This window comes from Marmota flaviventris, chromosome X (genome assembly GCF_047511675.1).
Source record: "Marmota flaviventris isolate mMarFla1 chromosome X, mMarFla1.hap1, whole genome shotgun sequence".
NCBI lineage: Eukaryota > Metazoa > Chordata > Mammalia > Rodentia > Sciuridae > Marmota > Marmota flaviventris.
Window position 1 is genome coordinate 71,133,145 of NC_092518.1, and position 15,261 is coordinate 71,148,405.

General features: G+C 32.9%; 1 protein-coding gene across 1 annotated transcript in view; it reads left to right on the forward strand.

Annotated features, from left to right (window-relative positions):
* The window catches only part of Dach2 (dachshund family transcription factor 2), a 497,550-nt gene that overhangs the window by 322,024 nt on the left and 160,265 nt on the right, over positions 1–15,261 (forward strand). The window contains exon 4 of the mRNA XM_027932544.2: positions 900–1,031. Coding sequence (XP_027788345.1) covers positions 900–1,031 — 132 coding nt within the window. The remainder of the gene's footprint in view (positions 1–899; positions 1,032–15,261) is intronic.

Genomic DNA, 15,261 nt, shown 5'->3' on the forward strand with positions numbered 1-15,261 from the left:
AACAAACAAACAAAAAAAAAAAACAAGTTGAATTCACCAGACACTTTGGAGGGCATAGTTGGAGTATGGGTTCATCTACTCTTTTTACTACTTGTCCCCTTATATATTTTTGTGGTACTGCCTGATATAGACTTTCTAGGAGAAAGAATTTCAAACATATATCATACCTTTTCTCTATTTCCATTCTTCCTTCATAATAATAAGTGGATTTTTAAAATAACTTCCATATAATAAAAAATAATATAATTATACCACAGGGACTGATCATAATGATGACAAGCCATTTTTTTCACTTATTTGGTTCCTCATTTTATAAGTATGAGGTATGTAAGAGGGTGAAAGACCTACATGAATGCTTCCTTCTTCCCTGCTCTAGGCTGAGTCTCCTAGGCTAGACATTCTATCCTTTAGCAGAAGTGTCAAGAAGAATGTATTGTAGAAAGGGTTCCTTGCAGCATTTCAGGGTACTTTCTCTGATAATATTGTTTTAAACTAATTAATTTTGTTGTTTTCATTAAGTGAAAATTAATGCTTTAATGAAAATTAATGCATACTGAATTCTGTTTAAAACAAAAGTCCAGAGTTCTAGGCAGATACTAGAAAGCATTATCAAAAGCCTTAGAATATTTCAAACAATGGCATTTTACTTATCTCTGTTTTTCTGTGTCTTGAATTGGAGATCAGACCCATACTTATCCTCTTTTGTAAATTTTAATGCTGTCCATTGTAATATAAATGAATTATATTTTGAAAATTACCTTATTAAAATATTCATAATTTCAACATTGATTTTACTTTTGGCTTGTATTGTACAGCATAGTCCTACTAAATAAATGTATTCAGCTTTCAGTTACATTAAGAAATGGTCCCAATTTTAAATGGGATGATTCTGGTTTTAGGTATAACTGCTGCAGCAATGGCTGAAGCAATGAAACTGCAGAAGATGAAACTCATGGCTATGAACACACTTCAGGGAAATGGAAGCCAAAATGGGACTGAATCAGAGCCTGATGATCTTAATTCTAACACAGGTAAGTATATTCAGGGATCCTAAAAAGGTGACTATCCTTTTTTGAGGGGTGGGGGAGAAGTGGAATTAGGAAGGAAGAAGAAATATATATACGTTGATTACAAACAATTGCTTCAGAAGATACTTAACCCTATTGATAACTTGTACACTGAATCTAGAAAATGATTAGAGATCACAATCTTATTTCAGAAACATTCCATTATCTCCATTGATTTGTTGCAGTGGAATTGAATTCTGATTTGTACAGTGCTAGTCAATCAATGTACTTTCTGTGTGCTAAAGCCTGCCCTATTATTGCAGCTTCACCCTATGTTTCTTATTCCATTCTTATCTAAATAATTCATATTTATTAAGTATACACAATGTACAATAGTTAAACAGCAATAAGGCAATATGTTGGTACTCTGAGGACAGAAGACAAGACTCACTGGATTTCAAATGTGTACAATCTAAGGAAAGAGACAAAAATATACATATATCCAGGTGTGGTGGCACATGCCTGTAATTCCAGCAACTCAATAGGCTGAGGCAAGAGGATCACAAGTTCAAGGCCAGTCTCAGCAACTTAGCAGTTCCCTAATCAACTTAGCCGGACCCTGCATCTAAATAAAAAGGGGTGGGAATGAGGTTCAGTGGTTAAGCACCCCTGGGTTCAATCCCAGGTACTCCACCCCTACAAATGTACAAATATGAATATACCACAGTGAATTTCACCTTTATGTGTAGCTCTAAAATACCAGTTAAAAACTGTAATTAAATTGAAGGAAATCAAATACAATACTGAAAGGAGAACAGGGGGAAGGAGGAGGGGAGGGAAGAGGAAGTATAGGGCACTTCAGTGGAGCAAATTATATTTCATGCATATATGTTTATGTCAAATGAACCTAAAGGTTATATACAACTATAAAGAACTAATAAAACATGAAAATAAAAATGAATTAATGTATAAAATATACTCTGAGATAAAATGTGACAAAAGCAACAAGATAAATAAAGTACTATGAGAATATAAAGAGAGAAGAAATTTCTAAATAAATCAGAAAAATATTCATGTATAGGGTGAGGTATTTGAGTAGGAGATGATGTTAAAGTGAAACTCAGAAAATGGATGGCTTTAAATGATGTTTTAAATAGATAGGACTATTCCCCTAGGTAACCATTTCCAAATTGTGGTTTTCAGAATCTCTCATATTGTGTCTAAGATATTGTTTGAGGAAATTGTTGTGTTTGATTATTAGTAAGTTTTAATAAACATTCTTAGGTCAACTCTAGAGCTCCCGTTGTTTACAGTGTTATTGACAAAGATTTCTAAATTTGAATTTGGGATGTCTTAGTGACTTGAAATAATTAAGCCTTATCCCACAGATGATACTTGTAGGATAAGAAATTGGGTCATCAAGTAGCTAGGTAAGGAAAGAGCTAGCACTGAGACATATTCTCTTGGTCTTTTTGTTTAACATTATTTCTTTAATGTTTGAATTGATTTTCTAGTATAATCTAAGGTACATAGTTTCTTTCTTTGGTATTACATCTCAATCAATAATTCTAGACATGGAGATGCGGCTGGTAAAAGGACTTGTCCTTAATTTGGTATGACCAATTTTCTATTCATGATTTAGTCTAAAGAGTATTCTGGATATTATGGTTTTGACGATATCTCTGATAGTTTTTTTTTTTCTTTTTTGATATTCTTTTTTTCATTAAGGGAGGTATAGTAAACAAATGTTTCACTAGATTTCTAAAACTGTCTCCAATAATCAAGTTATAAAATTTCTGTTAGACCTACAAATATTCCAAGCAATTAAATGTTTTAAAATTTTGCTTTCATTTTAAATGTAAGCTTGATGACTTAAATCCCAGCTCTGAAATTGTGCTGAGTGAATATTTCCCTTTGTTTCCCTCATGGGAAGCTTTTGTTTCTATAAGGCACAACTAAAGACAGAAATGAATGGTCTCTGTTCACTTCATTTATTTGTGGCCATATGGACATTTTACCTGAGAAAATTTTGGCTTTTATAAGCCATTTTCATTATGCTCTATGTGACCAGAAAAAAATTTTAAAAGATTTTTCTTCTTTTAAATTTCGGATGGTGCATGTTGTTTTAAATGCCATATTGTGACAGCATTGCTATTCAATTTCATCACAGTGTTTAGTTGCTAAATCTCCAGAAGGCAAATTATAGCAGCTATAAAAAGATACAAAATATTCAACTAAAATATTTCTGTTGGTGTTAATATGTTTACCTATCTTGTCATTTTAAAAAGAATCACATTATATTTTCTCTGCATATTCCTTGTAACTTCTTATTCCAATATCCATTTCCATTGACTCTTGCCATTTATTTATGGAAGTCCTAGCATTTATTTGTTTGTGATAGGTTTTTATCAAAATATGTATTAAATATCATGTTCTACACATTCAACTCCACAGGAAAATGTGCAAAAAGGAAACACATTCCTAGAAGTTATACTATCAACCATTATTCATTTTGTTCTTTACAAAAACAACCAAAGTAGTCATAGTTCCCAAACTCTTATGATCTAAGAAAATAAACAGGACACTGACCTGAAAATGTAGGAAGCTTGTGTTAAATTGAAATGGAAGAAAAGAAGTCTCCCTTTGGAAGTTTTTATATACCCTCATATTTCATTGAAATTGAAATTTTTGATGGATTCTGTAAGAGCAGAGATAAGAGAGAGGAAAATGGAATTAATGACATTAAGCTTTAAAAGGTAAAGCAAACATAGATGTTAGAAGATTTCTAGGCAAGAATAGCATTTTCTCTTTTGAAGACAGACCTATAGTTTCTTTGATTCAAGGTTTTGTTTAATAGCTTCTGTAATGGCTGCACCATGACTCTGCATCAAGATTTCAGCATGAATAACAACCTGTTCGTGTTTCATTTAGCTCCAAATGAGAAATTCTGTCTTTTATTGTTTTAGGAAATTAGTCTGTGTACTATTGCTCCTGTAGCTTTATAATTAATCACTAAAGGTTATGGCTGTGGAGAGTTTGTGGGAAATAGATGCCTGAATGATTATAATTGTAGCTGTCAAATTGGAAATATAATTATAGACCAGAAGGTCCTTTTTAAAAACTATGACAAAAACTTTGAGGGTTACCCATTTACATGTAGAAATACATGGGTTATTTTTAACTGTGTTTCTTATTTCAGGAAGAACTGTGCACCATAAGTCCTCTGGAGAGTCTAAGACGATAACCATGAAAATCTTTATCCTCTGAGTCTCTGCTTATTCTGACTTTTGTGTTGATTTAGCTTCTGTGGAGCAGGTGTTTTTTGTCTTTTAGAAATGTAGAGTATTTTGTCTTTTAGAAAATATAGTTTACAGTGGAAATAACTGAAGTTGATTAACTTGCAAGTTTGAATTAGAAAATTCCAAGATTATCTTTTTTGTTTGTTATCCAAACACCTCATTAGATATGGAGCAAGATGTTTCTAGAGAAGCAAATGAGTCACGCTTGTTTTTATTAAATCTTGACACCAAAAACTGCTTTTAGGTTTTCCTCTTAGAATTGTAAACTTTTGCTGTTCTTTTCTACTTCTGTGCCTCTGGCCCCTTTATAAGAAATGTAAACCAGGAGAGCTTATTGTATTTTTCAAGACCCTTTTAAAAATGTATTCCAACAGGAATTATTATGTCTACTCTTAATACTTCATGTAGAAGATTAAGGATTTATTGTTTTGTCAGTGTTATTAAGGTAAGTTTCTATAAAAGTACCTCAGAGTTAAGCCTTAGCATACCTATTCTTCACAATGAATAATTTAAAATAATGTCTTCTTTCCTTACAGATCTTATTTATCAACCTGTAATCATTCTAGTATTTCTTTCAAAGCCTCCACCTTCCTCTTGCTCTCAGATAGGCTATTAATCCAAAGTGTTAAATGCCAATTCTAAGGGAGGATCTAAGCTGTATTGAATTTAATTTGCTTTCTGTGTCTTATACTTCTTGAATGTGTCTGAGATTTTGAACATTTAAGCTAGATGCCTAGCTCTATTACAGTTTTGTTCTGCAATTTTAAACAAGTCTCTTTCTCTTCATACCTTAGTTATAATGAATGAGTTTGGTATAATTATATTGGATTTAAGTTGTAATTATCATTTTTTTGTGATTCTTGAACCTCATTGGTTGATCCCCATCTTCTCTTTTTATTCTTTTCACTTAATGGGTACTCTTTTGAATCTAGAGCTCTTATAGTCCACACTATTTCTTTCTTTTTTTGGGGGGTACCAGGCATTGAACTCAGGGGCACTCGATCACTAAGCCATATCCCCAGCCCTATTTTGCATTTTATTTAGATACAGGGTCTCCCTGAGTTGCTTAGCACCTTGCTGTTGCTGAGGTTGACTTTGAACTCACAATCCTTCTGCCTCAGCCTCCCAAGCTGCTGGGATTACAAGTGTGCACCACCATGACCAGCCAACCTGTTTATTTCTTACTGGATCTTCCACTCTGTGTTGTCACTTCAGATTCTGAAGAAATCCTCAAAATTTTTACATTGGTGTCTCCTGATCAAAATCTGCTCTATTTTCAGGCACTAATAGAAATGTCTTCCCTGCACTTGAGATCTAGGAGACTTTGCTGTATAATTGTCCATAATTAACTTTAATCCATGGGTGACCACTCTTTGAATGTCCCTTTTCTGCCTCCTACCTCCTGGGAACACTATCTAAGTGTGTGACCTGTTTGGATTTTCACAGTTTATTGATGATCCAATTGTTTAGACAGGTCTCAAAAACCTTGATAAAGTCAAAATAAATTATATCTACTGCTTCACCTCTGTTTCTCAGGCTGTTGTTTTTTCACAGAAGGGAGATTAGATTTGCTTAAAAAAGCTTGGTCTTTAGGAAGCCATGCTGGGTATTCCCCATCATACTGTTCTTTTCAAAGTATTTGGAAATTGATTAGTACTACATTCCAGGACATATATCTTATTTTTACAGACTACTACATATGAACAGATAAAACAAATACCAGAAAAGAAAAAAATGTAAGGAATAGTTCTTGAAGTAGGCCAAGATATATAGAATATTATTTCCTTTCTGTGAAGCCTTTGAGGAAATTATTATAGTGAGTTGACATATTTGTGCTAGTTGGAATATAGTGCTCACAAATGGAGTTTATAATAAGTTAAGAGTATATTTATAATTTCATGATTCATGAACTAATGATAACTTCACAAAATTAAATAGTAATGTGCTTATTACAGTGCCAAGTTTCAGAGACTGATTTATATAATATGTGATTTTGAGTATCAAATAATTAAAATAATGTTTATTATGCACTGTCATGATTGTTCCTATTGTCTTCATAAAAAGCAGTTTAATAAACATAATTTTACATAGCATTGGGCACATTATTATCCAATATTTAATGGATTCCACTTTATAGTGGACAAACTAGTATATGGGTCTTGGAAATAATCACTCTTTTGTTCTAAACCCTAATTCTCTATAGTTCTATGGTACTCAGACATCAACAATACTGCAGTCATGGATATGACCTGTACGTATAATGAACCTAATGAATACACTGAGCCCAAGTTCAATAATACTTGTGCCATTATCTGAAGTTTTGAAAGATCTCTGACATGCAAAGTGAGTTTTAATGCAGTATCACATACCATAAAATTCACTCCATTTAAATGCACAATTCAGTGTTTTTAGTACATTCACAGAATTATACAAGTGTTACCATGGTCTAATTCCAGATTTTTTTGATCAGTCTTACCCATTTTCCACCAACTTTCAGCCCCAGGAAGCCACTAATCTACTAATGCATTGTATTATTTCTTATGTAAATGAAGTCATACATTATGTGACCTCTTGTGTATGACCTCTTTTATACAGCATAATGTTTTCAAAGTTCACCTGTATTGCAACATGTCTCAGAAATTAGTTCCATTTCATGCCAATACTATTAAAGTCATTTGAATGTACCAAATTTTACTTATCCATTTATCTGTTGATAAAAATTTAAGTTGTTCCCACTTTGGGGGCATTGTACATAATACTGTGTCAATAGCCATGTGCAAATATTTTGGGGGAGGATATATGCATTTATTTCTCATGAGTATGTTCCTAGGAGTGGAATTGCTGGATCAAATGATAATTCTGTGTTTAACACTTTGAGAAAATGCCAGAGTGGCTGCAACATTTTGTATTCCTGAAGTGAATTTTGTGTATTATATATGGAAAGATTGGCTTAAAAATTAAATTTAGATTAATTATGAATTTCTGGATACTCTGTATTATGTTGTGTGTGTTGTACAAATTTTGTGACATTCCAACATTATAGTTACCCTTTATAGAGGCAACCTGATCCTGCAAAGCAGCAGAAACTCTATAGCCCCTAGGAATGTTAAGAAGGTCGAAGGTTGTGACTTTAAAGAAAAATTCAAGAAGTGAAATATGATCATTTGGTTGATGTAGGGAGAGGGGTGTTGACCTCTGACTTTTCTAAAGCTTATTGTATATCAATACAGAGCAGGAAAATAAATCATACCACGAAGGTTTATCATAACAATACCAACACTTTTGTAGATGAAATCATCATAAAATAGTCTGGCATTCTAACCATTAGCTGGTCATATTTGGGGGTGAGTTTTTTTAGTGGGAAATAATAAGAGTGGAAAGGTAATACTACCTGGAATAAAACATATCTATATGACTCCAAGGAGTGAGTGGTGGAAGTTTTGGGAGTTTTTTTCTTCAGAAATGGTATGGCCAGGGGCATGAGGAGAAAAGAAAAAGGAAATCCTAAGGAGACAGTCACTGTGTCAATTACCTTAATGTACACCATTCATGGGTTTAGATAAATTCTCAAGGAATTTATTATATTGTCTTAGGATTTTTCCCTTCTTTCCTGGCTTCCCATGGAGATTTGGGCCTGGATCTTAAGCCTTAAAACAGTTAATATTTGAGAGCCCTTCCAAAGGAATTATCACACTCAAAATTACACATGCATCTATCTATCTATCCATCCTCCATTCATCTATACCACAAACATATATACCATTTATCTATATATAAATATATCATAGGGATAAAATGATAATACTTACAAATGGATACTTATCCAAATGTAATATATTCCTGCTTAAATTATATTAATAATCATGCAGTAAAATATAGATTGAAGAGAAAAACAAAATCTCAGTACACACAATGAAAATAAGGATATCTATAGGAATAAAAAGTATAGTTAGAGAAACCAACTGTAAAGGCACCAGGCTCACTGGTAGGAACTATGTATAGAAATTTAATATATGCACTCATTGTAGGGACTATTTATCACACATGTGAGAATTTTGTTTTTTAACTTATAAAGGAAGTTGGGCACAGATTCTCAGAAAGCATGTTTTCTTTTGCAGGAGTAAATACAATAATCAATAACATAAGACACTTCCTTAGAGCTGGCCTTATCTGTAAATAAGATGATTTCATGGACTCTGGGAAATTGCAGTGTTTCTGCCATTCCCAACTCTCCTAGGATGTATCTAATGCAAAGTAAGACATTAATTTCAAAGCTCTCTAGGGTATTATAAATTTTCATTCTTATCAGTTGTTTATATCTTTATGTGAATTCAAGTTTAAGAGCTTGTGCTTATGAGAGGAAAGAATTCCCTGGGCAAAGCTTAAGGGATAGATATTGTATGCTGAAGCTTAAGGGCCCAAACACAAACTTTGTCTGTTTCAAATTTATCTTTCTTTTCTGAGATTGCAGTATTTCTTAAGAAATGTGTTTTCTGAATTTTATTAAAGATGCCTCACTTCTCTTTCTTGGCAAAAAATGGAGATTTTTCCTTCACAAGGATTAATCTCCATGTGCAGATTGAGCCCATGTCTACTTTACCTAGTGCATTCTCACACAAGGCCTCTTTTTCTCTCTGAATTAAATGTCAAGCCTTTCTAACTGGGTCATTAATGAATACAAGTGCCCTTCTAGATTATTATTATAATATACTAATATTTATCTTAAATGACTTGTAGAAAATTTCAAAGAAACCTCTAGAAACCCCCAGGATTGATTTGCATCTAAATCATTTTTAACCAGGAGACAAAAGTCCTTTTGTCCAGATGCTTAAGTTTTGCATTTTGTGGAGAAGTAACTTCTATGAAAAATAGATATCTCATTTTAAAATTTGAGTGAAGATATTCTGTCCTTCAAACTTACTGATTCTTAGACTGCTTTATCCTGCTGGGACATGATCAATGAAGTATCCATGAATTGTACTGGAAACTATCTATTCCCATAAAAGACTCAGTAAAGAGCAAAGCATTTGTTATCTTTATGTAGAGTCTGAAGTTAACATGCATGATTTAATAAATGTGTTTTTGTCATCCTAAGAGAGATATCAAGTAGTAATAAATATTTTAGTGGTGTTTCTTTAAGCAGTTCAAATGCTTTGAGTGTAGACCTTTGTGAGAGTGGGGAGGCTGGAGTTCAATTGGAGTGTAGTTCTGAGATGGTATTTCAGGAATCAAGGGAATGGGAAAAGTGTCTTGTAAAGTTTTATTGTCGCTGTACCTTTTTTGCGACTATACCTGCCACGGAGATTTCTCATAAATGCAAACATCCTTCACAATCTGTTTAAAAAACCGCAAATACATCACTCGGAGGAATATTTAAGGAACCATCAGGAGGGGGAAATCTCATTGGTTTAATGGAATGCTGTCAAGGCAAATCAACATCATGAATGACACTGGGGCAGAATTGATACTTTTGCACTGACATGTTAAAAGAAAAGTCCATGCATTATTTAGAAAACCCAGAAATCTGTCAGCTGTATGATTGCCGAGTTTGCAGAAGCAGGAAGATGCTGCTCAAGTTGAAAAGAAATGCGTAGGCACAGATCCATATTGTAACCTTTCATGTTCTACACCCACCATGAATACTCAGCTATTACACAGTCAGCATTTTTTTAGTTATTCTCTTTTAAATTTTCAAGTGCTTCAGAAAGCAAAAGAGGTAGGTCTTTTATTTAAAAAAAAAAGCAAAATGTCTAGGTTGTTATTTTAGTATTAGAGTAAAGAAAACAAGAGCAAAGAAAGATTGTTTTTCATGTTCTTGAGAGCTGTGCAAGTTTCCCAGGAGTGTTGGGGGTTGTTAAAGTAGGTATTATTTTTACACATTTGCCCCATGAACAAAGTATTTTCTTAACCATTTTGCTACACAAAGAAACACTGTTAGTGAATTAATCACATTATTATACCATTTATAAATATATTTTATTATCTACTAACATAAAATATTGTACATATCATTATTTAAATTTTTGGTTGTAGTTGGACACAGTATCTTTATTTTATTCATTTATTTTTATGTGGTGCTGAGGATCAAACTCAGGGCCTCGCATGTGCTAGGTAAGCACTCTACTGCTGAGGCACAACTGCAGCCCCTGTACATATCGTTTTTTTACATAATTCTAGTGAATAAATAGGATAACATCTCTTGAGTGACATCTTGCAATAATCAAATTCTTGACTTTCTCTATATCTTTGTATTACTAGTATGATGCAAATAAAGTTCTATATTCTTGCTATTATCATAGGAGAATAAAAAGAGGCACAAATAAACACAGTGCTTCATTAGGGTCATACATCTTAACAAGAGATAATTAGTGGTAAAGGAACCAAGATCTTGTCTTTTTAGAGTAGTAAAGCTTGTGTTCTTTCCCTGTTTTTTTTCTCAGTACCAGGCATTGAACTCAGGGTTGCTTTTCCATCTAGCTACATCTCAAGTCCCATTTATTTTTTATTTTGAGGCAGTCTTGCCAAGTTGCCAAGTTTTTTGAATTCCATACTAGCTGTTAATTTATAACAAGTGAAGAAACCAGCCAATAAGGAAAAATGATATAGAATTAGAAAATAAAATTTTGTGTCATCTGTATTTTGGAGAAGTCTATCCTGATAGGTTGCAGAAGTTAAATTACTGTTGAGGTGGTTCCAATTTAAAATTGCCTTTTACTTTGTTAGAAAAGTATAAACTTTCTGATCTTATTTCCACTGGAAATAATGAGTAGGAACAGTTTAGCATATAGAAGCTTAAAATTTATTTTTTAAGTTACTGTGTAATTGGTATTCCATAGAGGGTTCCCTTGGAAGGAAGGTGAATTAATACTTTTTGCTTTCAAAGATTGTATCATTACCATCAGCCATTTCCACTGCCAAAACCCACAATAAACAAAAAAGTCATAGAGCTAAATTTATATTGTCTTTCTACCTATGGAATTATCTGAGTTATAAGTTATCATTTTTGCCTATTTCTTTTGCATCTTGATGATGTTTCCCAACTCTGTCCTCTTTTCATCTTCACCAACCTTTTTAAACTCCTTTTTGGTTATGTCTACTGGTAGACTTACCAGTTAGACATATTAACAAATTAACAAAAGCATTTCATTTCACATACTGCAGTGATGTTTTTGTAAGTGTGTGTGTGTGTGTGTGTATGTGTGTGTTTGTGAGAATTAGCAAAGTTGTGCTTGAGTGCAAGTGTAGATATACCTCCACAAACATCTCTGTATAATATTCTAGGAAAGATATTTCTCCTAGGTAGTATATCCTTGATTATTTCTCCCTTTCAATGTTATCATTATGTGTTATAGTTTTACATGAAAATACATTTGGCATATACTGCACTTTATAAAATAGTTGTGTTGATTGTAGATAACTGGGTTACATCTGATCAGACTTAAACCTTGTACTCAAGCAAGAAACAGAATTGCAGCTGGGTGTAGTGGTGTACACCTGTAATCACAGGGGCTCAGAAGGCTGAGGCAGGAGGATAGCAGGTTCAGAACCACGCTCAGCAAGTTAGTGAGGCTGTAAGCAACTTAGAGGGAACTTGTGTCAAAAAAAAAAAAAACTTAAAAAGCCTGGGCATGTGGCTTAGTGGTTAAGCACCCTGGTACCAAAATGAATAAATAAATTAATACTAAACAAGAATTGCTAGGATGGTTTGAAAATGAGGAAAATTAATAGGGTACCTTTTATATTAAGTTGAGAAGTTGCAGAAGAAGCAAGCCAGTGGAAGCATTTGGGGTTCTGAGTTTGAGAATCACCTCTGCCAAAAGTACCTGTGAGACTTTAGCTAGTGTGATTTTGTACCACAGCCTCTGTTTGTCAATGTGTAAAAATACTATTTTTAATGAAAAAAGGGTTCAGTATCTCTAGTTATCAGGGAAATGCAAATCAAAATACATTGAGACTTTATCTCAATCGAGTTAGAATCACGATCATCATGAACAAAAATAATAGTGCTAATAAAGATGAGGGAAAGTTACACTAATACATTGTTGGTGGGACTGAAAATTAGTGCAACTAGTCTGGAAAACAGTATGGAAATTTCTTTAAAAAAACTAGGAATGGAACCACCATATGACCCAGCTACACACTACTTGGTATTTATCTAAAATTGGCATGCTATAGTGATACAGCCAATCAGTGTTTATAGCAGCACAATCCACAGTATCCAAATTGTGAAACCAGCACTTGTACCTATCAGCAGATGAGTGGATAAAAAAATTGGTATAAATACACAAAGGAGCTGGACTCAGCTATAAAGAAAAATGAAATTATGGCATTTTCTGGTAAATGGATAAAAATGGAGAACATCAGCTAAGTGAAATAAATCAGATCCAGAAGGCCAAGGATTGAATATTTTTTCTCATATATGGAAGCTAGACCAAAGGGAAACATGGCAGGGAATAGAAGGGAGACCAGTAGAGTAGAATAAGGGGACAGAGAGGGCAAGAGAAGGGTCAGGAAAAAGTAGGCAATGCAGAATGAAACTGACAAAATTGTGCTATATACATATATGAATATACCACAGTGATGTTCACCTAAATGGACATCTATAAAGAACCAATTTAAAAAACATTATGAATAAACAGAGAAAAGACCAGTAGGTTAGAAGAAGGGGAATGGGTCAGGGAGGAGGGGAGGAAAAGAGGAATTACTGGATACTGAATTGGAGAAAATTATATTCCATGCATATATACTTATGTCAAAATGAACCCCAATGTTACTATAATTCACTAATGAAACATTTTAAATATAATTTTGATTCAATTATTTAAAAACTATTTCAGTTGTAGAAATCTCCATTTGTGCATAGGTTAAGTGTTCATCCTTGTTACTCTAATTGTATAAGGGGTAAGTGAAGTATACTATATATTGGTTATTTGGTTCAGGGACTGCCTATAAATAAATTTTAGAAAAGTGCCAATCTAAATATGGTTTTACTGTTAATTTTTATTATCCTTCTAGAATTCTGCATTAACTAGAATATATCTTTTTCTGCATTAGAAAACACTGAATTGGCATGTAATGCATCTCAATAGTATGTGGTAAAGAAAGTAGCACTGGTCTACTCTTCCCTTCAGAGAAAAAGAGGAAAGGCGGTAATATAATGTATTGGAATTATAATTTTTTAAGAGTTAAAAGCCAAATGTCAAACCTCCTCTTATTTTTTGTCCGTAGGACCAAATCCACTGTATTTATCTTTCTTCAGTTTAGGATAGCTTTGATCTCCATGAGCTGTATGGCTTAAAATACTACGAATAGCAACACTTTAAAAATCTTTGGATTAGCTGAGACCAACCTTCTATAAAAAAAGTTGTAACTAAATAAAGTGCAAGAGTCTGTTTGCTGCAATCATTCAACAATGCTTCAGGGTATAGTGTTCCCTGAATGCATTAACATTAATAGGAACTGCATACATTCATTGAAGGAAAATATTTACCTTTTAGTTTGTATTTCAGCCATTTAGGGATATTGTATGATCTACTTTACTTGATTTATCTAGTCTGTAACCTTCCTTGCATTCTAAGAACTAGCACTGTGTTTTAATAGCAGAAAAAATAGCATTGTCTCATTGAATCAAAATTACTTGCAAGTAATCTATTTTCATATATAAGCTTCATTGTAGTAAATTTACTTTGAAGTATAAGGAACATGTCTTTGTAGGGTAAAAGGAAATAACTCCAGGCAACTCCCAAATAATAAGGAAGAAAGTTTTCAGTTTCTTGTTATATTTACTATAAGAAACAAATGAAATACAACAAAACATAATGATAAAAATATAAACAGCACAGCCTAAACAGTTTATAAGGAAACATTTTCACATGCCTATCATTTTGCTGATCTTCAGCAAATTTATACTATCTGAGTATAGAGGTCTAAATCTTCAAAGCTTAAAAACAGAGGTACAGCATGAACTAATCTTCATTTTTCCCCTATCTTCTTACAGCAGCACTAATGGAAATGTATTTTGTTTAATGACTCTGAAATCCTGTTTGTAATTAGATGTGGGAATTGGTCTTACTTTGTAACAGATGATACTGGAATAATAATATGAGAGATGCTACACTGAGACCACTATCCTCCTAAATCTATATCATTTTTCATTTTATTGACAGGAGATGTGTACAAGGAACAAAGAGATTGATTTTAAAAAGGAGGAAAATAAGATCTAATAAAAATTTTCAATCCAAATCTTTTAGTGTTACTTTCAATATATTGCATTGGGGAGAAAGAAAGAGCATGAACCTTGTTTTTAATTTTAGGCAACAAGGGTTTTAAATTTGTTGCTTTGTTTCTGATAATGATCTTTGAATGTTATTGCAAAGACTAGGTAGAGACGTTTAATTAAGTGACAGAGATCATATCATTGAAGCATGTATTATATGTTAGGATGATTATAAAAAATAATTAATACTGTCTTTTAAAGGACTATTTTATATTCAAACAATGAATTTAAAGAGTGGACAGACTGAATGCAACAGCTGTTCAATTCATTGTGCTCTTCATTGTCAGTAAATCTACTGTCACTAATCATTCTGGTCACTAAAGATTTAGTAATGTTTGTAGGTATTAGATTTTTCCTCATTTAATGTTAAAGGTCTCTAGGGACCACAAAAAGTAGACTACAAAGACAATATGTGTGTTATAAACAAGTTTCATCTACCCTTCAAACAGATATGTTATTGTCATTGAGGGTAGTAAGAATGCTTGCATGTACTGACATACCTTTGGTACAGACTCAGGTTATACATATTGAATACTATATGATAGTTAATTTAGGTGTTATTGTATTCCTTTGTTTTCCAAGTCATATGTTGGTCCCCTTTTGAAGATACAAGGCTTGTGAAAAGATGGAAAATAATTATTTGTTCTTCATAGAAGAAGATCTTAGAAGATGGAAAAAT